The sequence below is a fragment of the Mustelus asterias genome, unplaced genomic scaffold, assembly GCF_964213995.1.
Source record: "Mustelus asterias unplaced genomic scaffold, sMusAst1.hap1.1 HAP1_SCAFFOLD_1116, whole genome shotgun sequence".
NCBI classification, from domain to species: Eukaryota; Metazoa; Chordata; class Chondrichthyes; order Carcharhiniformes; family Triakidae; genus Mustelus; species Mustelus asterias.
Window position 1 is genome coordinate 81251 of NW_027591061.1, and position 21149 is coordinate 102399.

At 48.8% G+C, this 21149-nt stretch overlaps 1 protein-coding gene across 1 annotated transcript; it reads left to right on the top strand.

Annotated features, from left to right (window-relative positions):
* The first annotated feature begins 1613 nt into the window (after nucleotides 1-1613).
* On the top strand, nucleotides 1614-11115 carry LOC144487903 (nodal-like). The gene is made up of 3 exons (XM_078205954.1): nucleotides 1614-2419; nucleotides 7098-7909; nucleotides 10505-11115. The coding sequence occupies exons 1-3, from the start codon at nucleotides 2125-2127 to the stop codon at nucleotides 10655-10657; spliced, it is 1260 nt and encodes a 419-aa protein (XP_078062080.1). The 5' UTR covers nucleotides 1614-2124; the 3' UTR covers nucleotides 10658-11115.
* The last annotated feature ends 10034 nt before the right edge of the window (nucleotides 11116-21149 follow it).

Genomic DNA, 21149 nt, shown 5'->3' on the forward strand with positions numbered 1-21149 from the left:
TTCTCTACACCCCTAGCTATGACTGTTTCACTGCATTCTGCACCCTCTCCTTTCCTTCTCCCCTATGTACTCTATGAACGGTATGCGTTGTCTGTATAGTGCACAAGAAACAATACGTTTCACTGTATAAAGTTTAAAGTTTATTTATTAGTCACAAAGAGGCTTACATCAACACTGCAATGAAGTTACTGTGAAAATCCCCTAGTCGCCGCACCCCGGCACCTGTTCAGGTACACTGAGGGAGAATTCATAGAATCATAGAATCCTACAGTGCAGAAGGAGGCCATTTGGCCCATCAAGACTGCACCAGCCACAATCCCACCCAGGCCCTATCCCCATAACTCCATACATTTACCCTGCTAGTCCCCCTGACACTAAGGGCCAATTTAGCATGGCCAATCCACCTAACCTGCACATCTTTGGACTGTGGGAGGAAACCGGAGCACCCAGAGGAAACCCACGCAGACATGGGGAGAATGTGCTGACCCCACACAGTCAGTCACCCAAGCCGGGAATCGAACCCAGGTCCTTGGCGCTGTGAGGCAGCAGTGCTAACCACTAATTTAGCATGACCAATGCACCTAACCCAATATCCCAATACATGTGACAATAATAAATCAAATCAAATATTAAGTTGATCTTTCTCTACACCCTAGCTATGACTGTAACACTATATTCTGCACCCTCTCCTTTTCTTCTCCCCTATGTACTATGTAAAGGGGGGGTCAGTTTAGGACAGAGTTGAGGAGGAACTTCTTCTCTCAGAGGGTGGTGAATCTCTGGAATTCTCTGCCCACTGAAGTGGTGGAGGCTACCTCGCTGAATATGTTTAAATCACGGATAGATGGATTCCTGATCGGTAAGGGAATTAGGGGTTATAGGGATCAGGCGGGTAAGTGGAACTGATCCACTTCAGATCAGCCATGATCTTATTGAATGGCGGGGCAGGCTCGAGGGGCTAGATGGCCTACTCCTGCTCCTATTTCTTATGTTCTTATGTACTCTATGAACGGTATGCTTTGACTGTATAGCGTGCAAGAAACAATACTTTTCACTGTATCCCAATACATGTGGGAATAATAAATCAAATCAAGTGAAGTTGAATCATAGAATCATAGAAACCCTACAGTGCAGAAGGAGGCCATTCGGCCCATCGGGTCTGCACCGACCACAATCCCACCCAGGCCCTACCCCCATTCTCCCCATTCTCCCCATGTCTGCGTGGGTTTCCTCTGGGTGCTCCGGTTTCCTCCCACAGTCCAAAGATGTGCAGGTTAGGTGGATTGGCCATGGTAAATTGCCCCTTGGTGTCAGGGGGACTAGCTCGGGTAAATGTATGGAGTTATGGGGATAGGGCCTGGGTGGGATTGTGGTTGGTGCAGTCTTGATGGGCCAAATGGCCTCCTTCTGCACTGTAGGATTCTATGATTCTATGAATTCTCCCTCAGTGTATCTGAACAGGTGCCGGAGTGCGGCGACTAGGGGATTTTCACAGTTACTTCATTGCAGTGTTGATGTAAGCCTACTTGTGACTAATAAATAAACTTTAAACTTTATACAGTGAAACGTATTGTTTCTTGCGTGCTATACAAAGCATACCGTTCATAGAGTACATAGGGAAGAAGGAAAGGAGAGGGTGCAGAATGCAGTGAAACAGTCATAGCTAGGGGTGTAGAGAAAGATCAACTTAATGTCTAAGTTGCTATGAGGAAGCTGGCTACTTTTGCAATGTGCTTTGATCTCGGGCTGGAAGAGCTGTGAGTTGCAGAGTTTAATTCCATTCTCTCTCTCCCCCCAACACAGCAGTTCCAAGGTGAGTCTATCACTTTTTTGCACATCTGAAAACTGTGCCGAAACATCGAAACTGTAAGTGACACTGAATAATCGCAGAAACCCCAAATGTAACATTGTGTGTGGGAGAGCAAAATAAATGGGGACTACAAGTCCAGATTCCTATTGTCTTGCAAAACTAATGACTACCTGTCATGAACGAAGCACATTAGCAAAATAATGCTTTTCGATGTGTCTGGGCGATGTGGAGAGTTTTAATCAGCATTGGCAGGCTTGGATATAAGCACTCTCTCTCTATCTCTCACACACGGAGCTGCCACCTCTCAGGCACCAATGCAGTTCCCAGCCAGTGCCCTGTTGCCCATTCTGCTCTCCATCTCAGTGGCCCTGGGGGATGATCGAGCCGGCAACTGGACCTGGCGTGTGCTGGGCACCAGGCCGGGCCCCCCGGCCAGCCTCCGGGAGGTGGCTGCCTTCATCAAGCGCCTGGAAGCCCGCAACATCAGCCTGAAGCTGCCCTCCCACATGATCAGCCTGTACCGCAGCTACAACACTGGGAACTACACCGGCCTCTCGCCCCATGAGAGGTTGTCGGATGCAGACACTGTGCGCAGCCTGGTGGCCAAAAGTAAAGTATAATCTGTTAAATCCCTTTGGATTCTGTGCTTTGCTCTGTGTGTGTTAATTTCGTGCTTTGCTCTGTGTGTGTGTGAGTGTTTATGTTAATTCTGTGCCTTGCTGTGTGCGTTATTAAGTTAAAGTTTATTTATTAGTGTCACAAGTAGGCTTACATTAACACTGCAATGAAGTTACTGTGAAAATCCCCTAGTTGCCACACTCCGGCACCTGTTCGGGTACACTGAGGGAGAATTTAGCACGGCCAATGATTTTTGATTTGATTTGATTTATTATTGTGACATGTATTAACATACAGCGAAAAGTATTGTTTCTTGCGCACAATACAAAACATACCGTTCATAGAGAAGGAAAGGAGAGGGTGCAGAATGTAGTGTTACAGTCATAGCTAGGGTGTGGAGAAAGATCAACTTAATGCGAGGTAAGTCCATTCAAAAGTCTGACAGCAGCAGGGAAGAAGCTGTTCTTGAGTCGGTTGGTACGTGACCTCAGACTTTTGTATCTTTTTCCCGAAGGAAGAAGGTGGAAGAGAGAATGTCCGGGGTGCGTGGGATCCATGATTATGCTGGCTGCTTTTCCGAGGCAGCGGAAGTGTAGACAGAGTCATAGAAATCATAGAAACCCTACAGTGCAGAAAGAGGCCATTTGGCCCATCGAGTCTGCACCGACCACAATCCCACCCAGGCCCTACCCCCATATCCCTACATATTTATCCACTAATCCCTCTAACCTACGCATCTCAAGACACTAAGGGCAATCTTTTTTTTAGCACGGCCAATCAACCTAACCCGCACATCTTTGGACTGTGGGAGGAAACCGGAGCACCCGGAGGAAACCCACGCAGACACAGGGAGAATGTGCAAACTCCACACAGACAGTGACCCAAGCCGGGAATTGAACCCAGGTCCCTGGAGCTGTGAAGCAGCAGTGCTAACCACTGTGCTACTGTACACTGTATGTTTGTGTGTGTGTGTGTGTAATGTGTGTGTATGAGTATGTGAGTGTATGAGTGTGCTGACTCTGTGCTTTGCCCTGTCCCTGTGTTATGTGTGTGCTGTGGTGGGGTGGTTGGTTTTTTTTGCAGTTGCCTTTTGATGTGGCCACTGCTTCCCGGCAATCTCCCTCCCAGACAGAGCCAGTCTGCTCCAATCCACATCCAGGACGTGAAGCCCTTTGAAAAGGGCGGATTTTCTCGAGGTGTGGCCACATGGTCTGGGTTGGAATGCAATAATGCCTGAACAATCTGTCTCCACCCCAGAGTGTATTGTTCACCAATTATCCCAGGAATTGTCAACTTCTAATCCACATTCACTTTTAACACATGAATGAGTTGGATTGGTGAACTTTTCTTTGATTTCCCTCTGCATTAAATTCGCTAAAGACTTGTTTTCACTCTCCCAAGTGCAGTTGGGAAATAGCCTGCATTTGTGTAGCCCCCTTTCATGACCCCAAGATGGCCCAGAGTGCTTGCCAGCACTTTTTAAGTATAGTGGCAAGATTTGTGTTACAATCAAAAGTTTTTTTTAAAGTTAAAGCTTATTTATTAGTCACAAGTAAGACTTACATTAACACTGCAATGAAGTTACTGTGAAATTCCCCTAGTCGCCACACTCCGGTGCCTGTTCGGGACAATGCACCCTAACCCGCACGTCTTTCAGACTGTGGGAGGAAACCGGAGCACCCGGAGGAAACCCACGCAGACACGGGGAGAATGTGCAAACTCCACCCAAGAATCTTAGAATCTTAGAATCCCTACAGCACAGAAAGAGGCCATTCGGCCCATCGAGTCTGCACCGACCACAATCCCACCCAGGCCCTACCCCCATATATTTTACCCACTAATCCCTCTAACCTACGCATCCCAGGACACTAAGGGGCAATTTTTAGCTTGGCCAATCAACCTAACCCGCACATCTTTGGACTGTGAGAGGAAACCGGAGCACCCGGAGAAAACCCACGCAGACACGAGGAGAATGTGCAAACTCCACACAGACAGTGACCCAAGCCGGGAATCGAACCCAGGTCCCTGGAGCTGTGAAGCAGCAGTGCTAACCACTGTGCTACCGTGCTAAATGTCTGAGTGGGAAACATGGCAAATGCTTTACTGCTGATCCAGGAAGTTCAGGAAGGCAAAGACCATTCCAACCCCTCCTCTTGAATGATAGTAACTCCACCCACAGGTTGCTTTCACCTGAGATTTAGGTGAGCTATTTGACCAAGGGGGCTATGCAAAGGTTTTTGGTGGGTCTAGCAAGCACACTTGGAACCTCACGACATTGTCAAAGTCAAAATTGGGAGCGGGGAGGCGGTGTCAGGGTATACTGAGGTTTTAAACAAAAAATGCTGGAAAATCTCAGCAGGTCTGACAGCATCTGTGGAGAGTAGCGCCAACGTTCCGAGTCTGGGTGACCCTTCGTCAGAGCTTGTATTGAGATTACTGAGTATTGAGTAGTTGGCACTGCTGCCTCACAGCGGCAGGGACCCGGGTTCGATTCCCGGCTCGGGTCACTGTCTGTGTGGAGTCTGCACGTTCTCCCCGTGTCTGCGTGGGTTTCCTCCGGGTGCTCCGGTTTCCTCCCAGAGTCCAAAAGACATGCTGATTAGGTGCATTGGCCTTGCTAAATTCTCCCTCAGTGTTACCCGAACGGGCGCCAGAGTGTGGGGACTAGGGGACTTTCACTTCAATGTAGTGTTAACGTAAGTCTACTTCTGACATAATAAATAAACTTTAAACTTTGAATTTATTCTCTCTAGATGGGAGGCAAGCTTCAACTAATATAGTTAAACTGAAATTAACTCAGCCATGAAGTTTTAAACAGTGTCCCCAATATCTTCTAATATCTGGGTGTTAGGGCATGGGGCATAGGAGCAGAATGAGGCCATTTGGCCCCTCAAGCAAGCTCCCCCCATTCCATAAAATCATGGCTGATCTGATCGTGGCCTCAACTCCATTTTCCTCTCTGTCCCTCCTTAACCCTTGACCCCACCTCTTGTCAATCCAAACTCTGTCTAACTCAGCCTCCAATATATTCAATGACCCGCCTTCCACTGCTCTCTGGGCCAGAGTTCCAAAGACTAACCCCCCCCTCAGAGAGAAGACATTCCTCCGCACCTCCGTCTTCAGTGGGAGATTCCTTATTTTGAAACTGCGGCCCCCCCTGTCCTCGATTCCCCCACGAGGGGAAACATCTCCTCACCCTGTCAATCCCCCTCAGAATCTTCCCTTTGTTTCAGTAAGATCACCTCTCACTCTTTGAACTTCCAATGGGCGCTCTTTCCTCATGAGGCAACCACTTGATCCCAGGATCCCTACAGTGCAGAAGGTGGCCATTCGGCCCATCGAGTCTGCACCAACTACAATCCCAGCCAGGCCCTATCCTGGAACCCCACATATTTACCCTGCTAATCCTCCTGACATGAGGGTCAATTTAGCATGGCCAATCAACCTGACCCGCACATCTTTGGATTGTGGGAGGAAACCGGAGGAAACCCATACAGACAGAGGAAGAATATGCAAACTCCACACAGACAGTGACCCGAGGCCGGAATTGAACCTGGGACCCTGACGCTGTGAGGCAACAGTGCTAGCCACCGTGCCACCGTGCCACTCCAGAGCTTAGTGAACCCTCTCTGAATTCCAATGCACATATATTCCTTTGTAAATAAGGAGCACAAAAATGCACGGAGTTCTCAAGGTGCAGTCTTATAGCAAGAATTTCCTACTTTTATAGAATCATAGAAACCATACAGTGAAGGCCATTTGGCCCATCGAGCCTACACTGACAACAATCCCACCCAGGCCCTAACCCCGTAACCCCCACGTATTTACCCTGCTAGTTCCCCTGACACTGAGGGAGAATTTAACATGGCCAATCCACCTAACCCACACATCTTTGGCGTGTGGGAGGAAACCGGAGCATCCGGAGGAAACCCACGCAGACACGGGGAGAACGTGCAGACTCCACACAGACAGTGACCCAAGCCGGGAATCGAACCAGCGTCCCTGGCGCTGTGAGGCAGCAGTGCTAACCACTGTGCCACTATGCCACCCCATTGTGCTTGTTGTTTAAACACCCTAAAAATGATGGAGATAAAACTGACTGTTCATTGTGTTTTCCTGTATTCACCAGCTGTAACTCCTCACTCGGTTTTCCAGCTCTGGGCAAGTATTCTTTAGAAGGAGGGCAGCTAGCTCATGGGGCGGCACAGTGGTGTAGTGGTTATCATTGCTGCCTCACAGCACCAGGGACCTGGGTTCAATTCCGGTCTTGGGTGATTATCTATGTGGAATTTGCACGTTCTCCCCGTGTCTGAGTGGGTTTCCTCCGGGTGCTCCGGTTTCCTCCCACAGTCCAAAGATGTGCGGGTTAGGTGGATTGGCCATGTTAAATTGCCCCTTGGTGTCAGGGGGACTAGGGTAAATACATGGGGTTATGGGGAAAAGGCCTGGGTGAGATTGTGGTCAGTGCAGACTTGACGGGTTGAATGGCCTCCTTCTGCACTGTAGGATTTTATGATTCTATGGGTAGAGAGGGATATGGGCCAAAATGCAGGTATTTGGGACTTAGTGGTACAAAAAAGGGCTGCATGGACAAGTTGGGCCGAAGGGCCTGTTTCCATGCTGTAAACCTCAATGACTCTATAACTCTATGTCGTTCTCCTGGTCCTAGGTTTCCACCACAATGGGAGCCGGTGGATTCTGACGTTTGACATGTCCACCCTGGCAGCCGGCGAGACGTTGCAGTTTGCCGAGTTGAGGATCAGCGTGCCGGCCTTTGCCGAGTCCTGCTCGCTCCTGGAGCTCCATCACCAATCGGAGTACCCGTGCGGATCGGCTACGTGCCGGGACCAGCTCTTCCTGGGCTCCTTCCCTCCGGATGCGGTGCTGGAGGATGCCGCTGACTGTGCCGTCTACAACGTCACGGACATCCTGAGGCACTGGATCGACCGCAGGGGGCCCAGCGGCAAGGCCGGGCAGGCTAGGCCACAGTGGCCAGAGAATCCTGCCTGTAGGAGGAGGAGGTCCCTGCCCTCGGCTGGTGCCAAGGAGGGCAAGATGGAGTCCAAGGAGACGGCGCTATTGCTGGTGTTCTCCCGGAGGCCCGAGCAGAGCTGTCCACCGGGCTCCTCACTCCTGAACGACGCCACGGGCTCCAAACACGTGCGCAAACACCGGAAGGGCCGCCGCCCAAAGCAGAAGGGCCAGCTGGCGCGACGGCTGAAGAACGCCCGCCGGCGCGCCGGGGGGAAGGGCCGGGACCAACGGAGCGGCCCCCCCTCCCTTCACCGGCGACCCCGGCACCACCAGCAGAGCGACGGTCCGGCCAAGTGCCGGAGGGTCAAGTTCCAGGTCAAATTCGGTAAGATTGGCTGGGGAGCCTGGGTCATCTTCCCGAAGATAATTAACGCCTTCCGCTGTGAGGGAGAGTGCCCGTCACCATCCGGGGAGGACACCAAACCTACCAACCATGCCTACATGCAGGTAATGCCACCCCACGCTATACGCCCATCTCTTGCCTACTTAACGCTGCCTTGGGGAAAAGCCCATTGTAACAAAAGGCTCGTCGTAACCAGTTTAAAGTTTATTTATTAGTGTCACAATTGGGCTGGCATTAATGAGGGGAGATCAAACTGAGGTGTACAAGGTGATAAAAGGTATGGATAAAGTAGACGTGGAGCGGATGCTTCCTCTTGTGGGGCATTCTAGGACGAGAGGTCACAGTCTTAGGATAAGGGGCAGCAAATTTAAAACAGAGTTGAGGAGAAACTACTTCTCCCAAAGGGTTGTGAATCTGTGGAATTCGCTGCCCCAAAGCACGGTGGATGCTGGGACAGTGAGTAAATTTAAGGAGGAGTTAGACAGATTTTTAATGGGTTGAAGGGTTATGGGGAGAAGGCAGGAAAATGGGGATGAGGAGCATATCAGCCATGATCGAATGGCGGAGCAGACTCGATGGGCCGAATGGCCTAATTCTGCTCCTATATCTTAGGAACTTATGAACACTGCAATGAAGTTACTGTGAAAATCCCCTAGTCGCCACACTCCGGTGCCTGTTCGGGTACACTGAGGGAGAATTTAGCATGGCCAATGCACCCAACCAGCACGTCTTTCGGAAACCGGAGCACCCGGAGGAAACCCACGCAGACACGGGGAGAACGTGCAGACTCCGCACAGACAGTGACCCAAGCCGGGAATCGAACCCGGGTCCCTGGCGCTGTGAGGCAGCAGTGCTAACCACTGTGCCACCGTGCCGCCCCTAGGGAGTTTTGGAAAATTAAGCCGGTGCATTAACCTCATAGGTTTAGAAATTAGGAACATAGGAACAAGAGTAGGCCATTCAGCCCATCGAGCCTGTTCTGTCATTCAGTGAGATCATGGTTGATCTGTGGCCTAACTCCGTATACCCAGCTTTGGCCCATATCCCTTAATATCTTTGCTTCACAAAAATTTATCTATCTCGGATTTAAAATTAGTGACTGATCTAGCATCAACTGCCATTGTGGAAGAGTTCCAAACCTCTAGCACCCTGTGTGTTTAAAAATGCTTCCACACATCTCTCCTGAACGGTCTGGCTCTAATGTTTAGACTATGCTCCCTAGTTCTAGAATCTCCAACCAGTGGAAATAGTTAATCTTTATCCACCCTGTCTTTTCCTGTTAATATCTGAAAGACTTCAATCAGATCACCCCTTAACCTTCTAAATTCTAGAGAAAACAGGTCTAAGTTGTTGAATCTCTCCTCATAATTAAACCCCTGAAGTCCAGGTATCATTCTTGTAAAGTTAGGCTGCACTCCCCGCAAGGCCAATATATCCTGCCTGAGGTGTGGGGCCCAGATCTGCTCACAGTGACTTCCAAGTGGGGTCTAACCAGGGTTTTGTAAAGCTGCAGCTTCTGCGTCCTTATCCTCCAGGCCTCTCGATATAAAGGCCAGCATTCTCAATTATTTTCTGCACCTCCTTGTGGCATTTTAAAGGTCTACGTACCTGAACCCTCAAATCTTTCATAAATCCATGTTGACTCTGCCTAATAGTATGAGGATTTTCTAAGTACTCTATCTATGTATGAGTCTCTTCCCAAAGATAACGGGTTCACGAGAATGATCCCGGGAATGAAAGGCCTGACATATGAGGAGCGTCTGAGGACTCTGGGTCTGTACTCGATGGAGTTTAGAAGGATGAGGGGGGGATCTCATTGAAACTTACAGAATACTGAAAGGCCTGGATAGAGTGGACGTGTGGAAGACTAGAATCTGAGGGCACAGCCTCAGAGTAAAGGCTTTAGAACCGAGATGAGGAGAATTCCTCAGCCAGAGGGTGGTGAATCTGTGGAATTCATTGTCACAGAAGGCTGTGGAGGGCAGGTCATTGAGTGTCTTTAAGACAGAGATAGATAGGTTCTTGATTGGTAAGGGGATCAACAGTAGGTGGGAGAATGGGGTTGAGAAACCTGTCAGCCATGAGTGAATGGCGGAGCAGACTCAATGGGCCGAATGGCCTAATTCTGCTCCGATATCTTATGGGTGAACACAATCGGGCGGCACGGTGGCACAGTGGTTAGCACTGCTGCCTCACATCTCCAGAGATCTGGGTTCGATTCCCGGATTGGGTCACTGTCTGTGTGGAGTCTGGACATTCTCCCACTGTCTGCGTGGGTTTCCTCCCACAGTCCGAAAGATGTGCGGGTTAGGTTGATTGGCCATGCTAAATTGCCAGTTAAGTGTCCTGGGATGTGTGATTTAGAGGGATTAGCGGGGTAAACATGTGGGGTTGTGGGGATAGGGCCTGGGTGGGATTGTGGTCGGTGCAGACTCGATGGGCTGAATGGCCTCCTTCTGCACTGTAGGGCTTCTATGATTTTATCCTCGGTAAGATAGAGGGAGATGGGCCAAATGTGGGCAATTGGGACTAGCTTAATGGCATGGACAAGTTGGGCCGAAGGGCCTGTTTCCATGCTGTAAACCTCGATGACTCCATGATTCTAAAAGTAAAGCTCAAAGATGGACGACCCTTCAGTAATAATGATACGGACTGCGTTTAAAGGTATTTATACAAATTGTACTTATTTTTATTTTCAGAGTCTGCTCAAATTCCATCATCCCAGGCTGGTCCCTTCCCCTTGCTGCGTCCCCATCAAGATGAACCCAATGAGTATGCTGTACCTGGAGAGAGGGGAGGTGCTACTGCGTCACCACGAAAACATGGTGGTGGAGGAGTGTGGCTGCCGCTGACCTGCCCTCACCTGGTCTCATTTCAGGAGTGTCCAGAATGCAGCCGGATTGGCGATGAGTGCGGTTTAAAAAAAAGAGTTTGCTCTGAATTGATGCCTCGCCCGGTCGAACAGCCGGTCTTCAGGCAGCTCTGGGGAGGGTGCAAAGGAGACAACCGGGGCCGTTCTCTGTTGGAAGCATAAGTCCCTGGACACGTTTGGACTGAACTGTGATGGTTACGGCAGTCGAATAGCCGCCAGTCCAGTGCTGGGTCCCAGGAAGGAGTAGACGCCTCCAGAAACAGTGATTGGAGGAAGGCAGGGAAGGGGACAAAATGGACAGATAGAAAAATGTGCACGATATTATAAATGAGCTTAAAATCTGAAATGTCATCTGATTAGTTTTTGTAACTCTCCGCTGAATATAGTTGTACAATCAGCCATGCAACCATTGATATAAAGCACTTACCAGCTGAATTGATTCTAGCATTGGTCCATTAAGCATTCCATAAATCTCCCGGGAAGCACAGCTGCCCAAACCACTGGCACTTTGAGCCAGGTCTCCATTGGGAAGCAGTGAGGCAGCAGTTCCAGATGTTGGAAAGGCGGACCTGAGGGAAGAATCCGCCTCTTCTTGTGCAGAGACACGAACCGGACAATGGCGGCCTTCCTTACCCATAGTGCACGGCGCAACAGAAAATGGCCTATCCAAAATGGCTTCAGAGGGGGGCAGTTGCCAACTTTCCAGGGCTGACCTGGAGATCCCTGTGATGTCTGCTGGGGGTTGGGATAAATATCATTCCCAATTTTTCTATCAACGCCGGCAGTTATTCGAAAAATATTCGAAACGGGGGAACAAGTGGGGTCTGAGTGGACAGGGCGGTGATAGATTTTATGATGAAATCTCCCAGTCGATGGCACTATGGGAGGGACAGTTGCATAATCATAGAATCCCCACAGTACAGAAAGAGGCCATTTGGCCCATTTAGCCTGCACGCAGGCCCCCTCACCACACCTATTTCCCCTGCTAATCCCCCTTTCACTCAGGGGCAATTTAGCACGGCCAATCCAGCTAACCTACACATCTTTGGACTGTGCGGGGAAACCGGAGCACCCGGAGGAAACCCACACAGACATGGGGAGAACGTGCAGACTCCACACAGACAGTGACCCAAGCCGGGAATCGAACCCGGGTCCCTGGCGCTGTGAGGCAGCGGTGCTAACCACTGTGCCACCGTGCCGCCCCAATCACCCTAGTGACAGGTGATTCGATAGTTAGCGGAATAAGACGGGCATTCCTGGGGCGCAGACATGAATCCAAGATGGTGCCAGGGTTAAGGGTGTCTCTGAGCACCCTGAGAGGGTGAACAGCCAGTAGGGGATGGTCCACATCACCACCGGCAACGGAGGAAGAAAGAGCGATGTGGTCCTGCAGTCAGTATTAATGGGGCTCGGTAGATTAGCAACCAGGAACCCAGATGTAATCATCTCTGGATTAACCCAGTGACTGCGCACGTGAGCACAGAAATGGGAGGACAAGGCAGATGAATGCGTGGCTGGCAAGACAGTGCAGGAGGGAAGGCTTTAGATTCCTGGGACACCGCAACAGGCCCTCCTGGCTCCTGTAGAGAGCGGACAGTTTCCACCTGATCCAAGCCGGGACTGAGTTCCTCCCGGGGTGTTTTGTTAGTGTTATTGGAGTGGATTTAAACTAACCCGACGGAGGTGTGGGATCCAGGAGATAATATTCGCGAGGAATACCAGGCTGTACACAATACCGGCGGAGATAGATAGCACTAGAATAGAAACAGTTACTCGAGAGATCAGAGTAAAGAGGAAATTATCAGAATCTAAATCAGGATTAGTGTGTATGAATGTGACTGCACAGAGTGTGGGGTAAGAGGGGAGGAATGTACCAGACCTGGGTGTCCTAGGTAAGCATGCAGGTGCAGCAGGCAGTAAAGAAGGGAAATGTTGGCCTTCATTGCGAGAGGATTCGAGTACAGGAGCAGGGATGCGTTGTTGCAACTATACAGAGCCTTGGTAAGGCCACACCTAGAGTATTGTGTGCAGTTTTGGTCTCCTTTTCTAAGGAAGGATGTTCTTGCTCTCGAGGGAGTGCAGTGAAGGTTTACCAGACTGATTTCTGGGATAGCGGGACTGATGTATGAGGAGAGATTGACTAGGTTAGGATTGTATTCGCTGGAGTTTAGTAGAATGAGGGGGGATCTCATAGAAATTTATAAAATTCGAACAGGACTACTCAGGGTAGATGCAAGAAGGATGTTCCCGATGGTGGGAGTGTCCAGAACTAGGAATCTCACAGTTGCTGGTGCAGAAGGAGGCCATTCGGCCCATCGAGTCTGCACTGACAACAATCCCACCCAGGTCCTATCCCCGTAACCCCACATATTTACCCTAGCTAGTCCCCCTGGCACTTAGGGTTAATTTAGCATGGCCAATCCACCTAACCCGCACATCTTTGGACTGTGGGAGGAAACCGGAGCACCCGGAGGAAACCCACGCAGACACGAGGAGAATGTGCAAACTCCACACAGACAGTGACCCAAGCCGGGAATCGAACCCAGCTCCTTGGCACTGTGAGGCAGCAGTGCTAACCACCATGCCACCCGGAAGAGTCATTATCTAAGGATAAGGGGTAAACCTTTTAGGACGGAGGTGAGGAGAAATTCCTTCACCCAGAGGGCGGTGAATGTGTGGAATTCACGCCCACAGAAAGTAGTTGAGGCCAAAACATTGTATGTTTTCATGAAGTAGTTAGATATCACTCTTGGGGGGAAGGGGCTCAAAGGATATGGGGAGAATGCGGGATTAGGCTCTTGAGTTGGATGATCAACCATGATCACAATGAATGGTGGAGCAGGCTTGAGGGGCCAAATGGCCTCCTCCTGCCCCTATTTTCTGTGTTTCCATTAATAAGATTGATGAACGATAGACGCAGGCTGCTATGTGGAAATAATTTGTTGTGGCGAGATTGTGAGAGGTCTGCCTGAGGTCAGGACTGGGTGTTAAATATTCCTGGAGACAAGGTGTTTAGGAAAGATAGCAAAGGGGGAGGGGCCACAGTGGTGATTAATGACAACATTGCAGAGCTGCAGGGAATGTCCCAGGGAGGTCAAGGGAAGAATCTATTTGACTTGAGATAGGAACAAAAAAGGTGCTTGGTGTAGTCTATAGACCACCAACTAGTGCAGAGAATGTAGAGAAAACAAACTTACAAGGAAATTACAGAGAGGTTCAAAAATTAAAGAGTAAGGAGTATGGACTTTAGCAAGGCCTTCGACAAGGTACCGCATGGTAGGTTGTTGTATAAGGTTAAATCTCACGGGATCCAGGGTGAGGTATCTAAATGGATACAAAAATGGCTTCCTGACAGAATGTGGAGATGCCGGCGCTGGTGTTGTTAAAACTCTTCCTGACAGAAGCCAGAGGGTGGTTGTAGAGGGTTGTTTTTCCAACTGGAGGCCTGTGACCAGCGGTGTGCCTCAGGGATCAGTGCTGGGTCCACGGTTGTTTGTCATTTATATTAATGATTTGGATGAGAATATAGGAGGCAGGGTTTGTAAGTTTGCAGATGACACCAAGATTGGTGGCATAGTGGACAGTGAGGAAGGTTATCTCCAATTGCAACAGGATCTTGATCAATTGGGCCAGTGGGCTGACGAATGGCAGATGGAGTTTAATTTAGATAAATGTGAGGTGATGCATTTTGGTAGATTGAACCAGGGCAGGACTTACTCAGTTAATGGTAGGGCATCGGGAAGAGTTACAGAACAAAGAGATCAAGGGGTATATGTTCATAGCTCCTTGAAAGTGGACAGAGTGGTGAAGAAGGCATTCAGCATGCTTGGTTTCATCGGTCAGAACATTGAATACAGGAGTTGGGACGCCTTGTTGAAGTTGTACAAGACATTGGTAAGGCCACACTTGGAATACTGTTTACAGTTTTGGTCACCCTATTATAGAAAGGATATTATTAAACTAGAAAGAGTGCAGAAGAGATTCACTAGGATGCTACCGGGACTTGACGGTTTGAGTTATAAGGAGAGGTTGGATAGACTGGGACTTTTTTCTCTGGAATGTAGGAGACTGAGGGGTGATTTTATAGAGATCTATAAAATAATGAGGGGCACAGATCAGCTAGATAGTCAACATCTTTTCCCAAAGGTAGGGGAGTCTAAAACTAGAGGGCATAGGTTTAAGGTGAGAGGGGAGAAATACAAAAGTGCCCAAAGGAGGGATTTTTTCCACACAGAGGGTGGTGAGTGTCTGGAACAAGCTGCCAGAGGTAGTAGTAGAGGCGGGTACAACTTTGCTTTTTAAAAAGCATTTAGACAGTTACATGGGTACGATGGGTATAGAGGGATATGGGCCAAATGCGGGCAATTGGGATTAGCTTAGGGGTTTTAAAAAAAAGGGCGGCATGGACAAATTGGGCCGAAGGGCCTGTTTCCATGCTGTAAACCTCTATGACTCTAGTACTTATAAAGGGGGACTTTAATCATTAAAATATAGACTGGGATAGTAGTGGTGTAAAGGGCAGAGCGGCAAGAGCTCCTAGAGTGTGTTTAGGAAAACTTTCCTCAGCCGTATGTTTCCAGTCCAATAAGGAGGTACAGTTAGATCTGGTTCTTGAGAATGAGCTGGGCCAAGTGGATTAAGTGTTGGAGAACATTTAAGAAACAGCGATCATTGTATTATAAGGTTTAGGCTGAGTATGGAAAAGGACAAAGAACAATCCAGAATAAGAATAAGTAACTGGGGGAAAGCCAACTTCAATGGGGTGAGAACGGAGCTGAGTCAAATAACTTGGAACTAAAGGAAGGAATAATCGCTGAACAATGGGCTACCCATAAAGGAATGGTGATTCAGGCACGGTCAGGGTATGTTGCCTCGAAAGGAAAAGGGAGGGCAAACAAATCCAGAGCTCCCTGAATGACAAACAGATATAAAGAAGGAAGAGTGTGTTTATGACAGGTGACAGGTAGAAAATACAACTGAGAACCAGCTTGAAACTGGCAAATCCCAGAATTGGCAAATCCCAGAATCCCCAAATCTCAGAGTCAGCAAATTGCAGTATCACCAAATTCCTGAATCCACAAACCCCTGAATCCACAAAGTTCAGAATCAGTAATTCCCAGATGAGATTCAATGGCATTGCCATCACTGAATATCCAACTATCAGCGTCCTGGGGACTACCCTAAACTGAACTGGATAGTTATATAAATGCTGTGGCTACAGGAGTTGGTCAGAGGCTGGGAATCCTGCGGCGAGTAACTCACCTCCTGACTCCCCAAAGCCGATCCACCATCTACAAGGCACAAGTCAGGAGTGTGATCCCCAGTTGCCTGGATGGGTGCAGCTCCAACAACACTTAAGAAGCTCAACACCATCCAGGACACAGCAACCCGCTTGATTCACACCCTATCCACAAACATCCACTCCCTCCAGCACCGACGCTCAGTAGCAGCAGTGTGTACTATCTACAAGATGCACTGCAGCAACTCACCAAGGCTCCTTAGACAGCACCTTCCAAACCCACCACCACTTCCATCTAGAAGGACAAGGGCAGCAGATACATGGGAACACCACCACCTGCAAGTTCCCCTCCAAGCCACTCACCATCCTGACTTGGAAATATATCGGCCATTCCTTCGCAGTCGCTGGGTCAAAATCCCGGAACTCCCTCCCTGACAGCACTGTGGGTGTGCCAACACCACGTGGACTGCAGCGATTCAAGAAGGCAGCTCACCACCACCTTCTCAGGGGCAGTTAGGAATGGGTAGTAAATGCTGGCCCAGCCAGTGACGCCCATGTCCCATCAATGAATACATTTTAGAAAGTCAGCAATGTGGGTTCCAATTGATCCTAGTGGGATTGGCTGATGCCATCAGAGTTGGCCAAGGCGTCCACCCAATGGGCAGGGTTGGCACAGATCCTGCTGATGGGTACAACAACTGGGGCAAAGCACTGACATGTCACAATGGGCCCCCAGTGATGCCATTGGTTGATGTTAGACAATCACTGACATTCTCGAAGTGATGCTATTGGCGGAGGGAAGAGTAGGTAATAAAGAGAGATGAGTTTAATTGGTCCGTTAACATAGTCAATCAATAGAAAATAGTCCCCAGCAAATCACAAGCCCTGTCCGCATTGGCTAATTGATGAAAGTCGTGCAGTTTCAGGCCCTGATTCGCATCCAATCAGCAACGCAAAGAGGCAGATCAAGAAGTTGCCACCTACAAGCTGCACAGCTCCGGCCCGGGGGAACACAACAGCTCGGAGCAGAGAGGACAGGTAAGGGGACAACTGGGGAAGCCAGCGTCCATTGGCATGGCAAGCAGAATGAAAATGAATCGTTCCACAAGGTGAGAGAGGATGGATTAACCAATAGGGACTCACCATTTTTACCAGCTTAGTAGTCAATAATAACTTGCATTTAGATAGCACCTTTGACCTAGTAACAATTCCCCCAAGTGCTTTACAGAAATTTGACAAGGTGCCGCTTAAGGGGGATTTAGAACTGATGGCAAAATGAGGGAAATTTTACAGAGCATCTAAAACAAGGAGGCGGACACATTGGGGTAGGCGGATGGAGGGAGGACATTTGAGGGCCTGGAGACTACCCCATTCCCAGTGACCAAGCGATTAATATCAGCAAAGCACAAAAAGCCAGCACAGGAGAAACAGATTTCTCATTGGGTTGGTGGAGGTTACAGAGATCATAGGGATCTACAGCATGGAAACGGGCCCTTCGGCCTAACTTGTCCATGCCACCCAGTTTTTACCACCTAAGCTAGTCCCAATTGCCTGCATTTGGCCCATATCCCTCTATACCCATCTTACCCATGTAACTGTCTAAATGCTTTTTAAAAGACAAAATTGTACCCACCTCTACTACTACCTCTGGCAGCTTGTTCCAGACACTCACCACCCTGTGTGTGAAAAAATTGCCCCTCTGGACACTTTTGTATCTCTCCCCTCTCACCTTAAAATAGATAAGAAAGATAAGATAGATAGATAGAGGTAAGATAGATGGATAGAGAGAAGATGGATGGATGGAGAGAAGATAGATGGATGGAGAGAAGATAGATGATTGGAGAGAAAATAGATGGATGGAGAGAAGATGGATAGAGAGAAGATGGATAGAGAGAAAATAGATGAATGGAGAGAAGATAGATGGATAGAGAGAAGATAGATGGACGGAGAGAAGATAGATGGATGGAGAGAAGATAGATGGATGGAGAGAAGATAGATGGATGGAGAGAAGATGGATAGAGACAAGATAGATGGAGAGAAAATAGATGAATGGAGAGAAGATAGATGGATAGAGAGAAGATGGATGGAGAGAAGATAGATGGATGGAGAGAAGTTAGATGGATGGAGAGAAGATAGATGAATGGAGAGAAGATAGATGGATAGAGAGAAGATGGACGGAGAGAAGATAGATGGATGGAGAGAAGTTAGATGGATGGAGAGAAAATAGATGAATGGAGAGAAGATAGATGGATGGAGAGAAGATAGATGAATGGAGAGAAGATAGATGGATAGAGAGAAGATGGACGGAGAGAAGATAGATGGATGGAGAGAAGATAGATGGATGGAGAGAAAATAGATGAATGGAGAGAAGATAGATGGATGGAGAGAAGATAGATGAATGGAGAGAAGATAGATGGATAGAGAGAAGATGGATGGAGAGAAGATAGATGGATGGAGAGAAGATAGATGGATGGAGAGAAAATAGATGAATGGAGAGACGATAGATGGATGGAGAGAAGATAGATGGATGGAGAGACAGGATAGATGGAGAGACGGACGGATGGAGAGATAAGCTAGATAGACAGACAGACAGACAGACAGACAGACAGATGGATGGATGGGCAGTCAGACAGACGTGCAGGGACAGACAGATTAGATGGACAGATGGATGGATTACAAAACAAGGATGAGAAGTTTAAAGCTGAGTGGTTGAGACGGATCTAGAAGGATCTGATGGGCACAGGGATGATGCTGTGAGTTCAGGTACGATCAGTAGAGTTTAGGATGGGTTGAAATTCCGGTGCAGAAGATTCCAGACACATAGCCCCTTCAGTCATCTGATTTGGACCCAGTGCCGGTGACAACGAGAAGGCGATGAGAGAAAGCGTCGCTGTTATACCAGGAATTATGTACAGCAGCCACCCCGTACAGAGGCGAATCACTAATCAGGAGGTACTTGCTGCCAGGGCCTTTCAATGGGTTGACAAGGTTCTTCAAACTTGTTCAGTGTTCGTCAGGCTTTACACACTTCCAATGTTCCAGCTTCCACCCTGATGGGCTTCCAGTAGCCAGAATCAATAGTTTTTAAGTTTAAAGTTTATTTATTAGTCACAAGTAGGCTTACATTAACACTGCAATGAAGTTACTGTGAAAATCCCCTAGTGGCCACACTCCGGCGCCTGTTCGGGTACACTGAGGGAGAATTTAGCATGGCCAGTGCACCTAGCCAACACGTCTTTCAGACTGTGTGAGGAAACTGGAGCACCCGGAGGAAACCCACGCAGACACGGGGAGAATGTGCAGACTCCGCACAGACAGTGACCCAAGCCGGGAATCGGGTCCCTGGCCCTGTGAGGCAGCAGTGCGAACCGCCGTGCCACCGATTCTTGGAGAACCAGGAGAGACTAAATAGTCTGGATCTGTGTTCCTTGGAGCGAAGGGTGACCTTATTCAGACATGTCAGATGCTGACAGGGTAGATGGTGAGATGTTTTCACTAGTGGGAGAGTTTTGAACACGGGGACGTAGCTACAAGTTAAAGGGCTGATCATTTAAAACTGAGGTGCGTGTGAATTTCACAAAGGGTGGGGAATCTCTGGAATCCTCTCCCCCAAAGGGGGGCGGTGGAGGCTGGATCATTAGAAGTATTGGATAAAGATTTGATAGATCGAGGGATAGAGGACGATGGGGGAATGACAATGGGGCTGGCACAGATCAGATCTAATTGTATTGAATGGCAGGGCAGGCTTGGTGGCGTACTCCTGTTTCTATTTCTTGTGTGTGTCCTTGGTACAGTTGTGGCCTCTCTTCAAAACAAAAGGGCAGACTGACCTGGTAAAGGGTTGGCTGGCTCACTTTCGATCCAAGGATGACATCCAATGCTGCAAGTATGATCGCCATGACAACTACTTTGCAGCTTTCGCTTTAGCCTGAGAGTATTTAGGATAAAGAAGCTTAACCACAATGTGATGAGGATCTTCCCTGTCCTCACGGTCTCATTGCCAATGCAGTATTTTCCCAGCATGAGCAGTTTTGAGTTTAGTTCCTGAAGCGCTGACATACTCCCCTCAAAACCTCCTTTCTCTCACCCTCAAAACCCACCCCTACGTCCAAGAGTTAGTTCACCTTCTTCCTTACGTGACAGACAGCACAGTATCACTGGAATGGTCTTCAAAGGGGAGGCGGTGGCCTAGTGGCATTATCGCTTGACTATTAATCCAGAAACGTTCTGGGGATCCAGGTTCGAATCCCGCCACGGCGGATGGCGGAATTTGAATTCAATTTAAAAATATCTGGAATTAAGAATCTACTGATGACCATGAAACCATTGTCGATTGTCGGAAAAACCCATCTGGGTCACTAATGTCCTTTAGGGAAGGAAATCTGCCGTCCTTACCCGGTCTGGCCTACATGTGACTCCAGAGCCACAGCAATGTGGTTGACTCTCAACTGCCCTCGGGCAACTAGGGGTGGACAATAAATCTGGGTGTTCGACAGTGTCGACAAGTTCGATTCCCGGCTCGGGTCACTGTCTGTGTGGAGTTTGCACATTCTCCCCATGTCTGCGTGGGTTTTCTCCGGGTGCTTCAGTTTCCTCCCACAGTCTGAAAGACGTGCTGGTTAGGGTGCATTGGCCGTGCTAAATTCTCCCTCAGTGCACCCGAACAGGCAACCAGAGTGTGGCAACTGGGGGAATTTCACAGTAACTTCATTGCAGTGTTAATGTAAGCCGACTTGTGACACTAATAAATAAACTTTAAACGTTTAAATGCTGGCCAGCCAGTGACACCCATGTTCCACGAATGAATAGTCACAATAAGCATGGCGACATCGGATGGAACTGGTCTAGGTTGCAATACCAATGAAGACGCTGGTCGGGGGGGGGTGGGGAAAGTGGGGGAGGTCAGGTTAAAAGCTCCAGATTATCATCCAGGGAGTTCTCCTGGGTAATAGGCCTGAGGAATGAGGTGAACAGGATTGATAACAGTAAGCCTTTGCTTTAACATTGCGTTTTGATGCTGCCCTGATTAGAAAGACAAGCCAGTGTTTGTCACCTCGGGGAGTTCCTCACAAATCATTTTGAATCCAAATTTTATTATTGAGATGGGTGGGCTTGGAGGGGGGTTTGAACTCTCGGTAACCGCTGGCCAGCCCCCCCCAGCGGCAGGCATCGTGGCAGACGGGACGGGGGCGTTTGGGGAGGGGATGACCTTTGGCCTCTCTCCATCTTTTCC

Excerpts from the sequence above, each read along its gene's own strand:
- LOC144487903 (XM_078205954.1), top strand. The coding sequence starts at position 2,125 with ATGCAGTTCCCAGCCAGTGCCCTGTTGCCCATTCTGCTCTCCATCTCA. Across the intron at positions 2,420-7,097 it reads GCGCAGCCTGGTGGCCAAAA|GTTTCCACCACAATGGGAGC; the intron begins GTAAAGTATAAT and ends TCCTGGTCCTAG. Across the intron at positions 7,910-10,504 it reads CCAACCATGCCTACATGCAG|AGTCTGCTCAAATTCCATCA; the intron begins GTAATGCCACCC and ends TTTTATTTTCAG.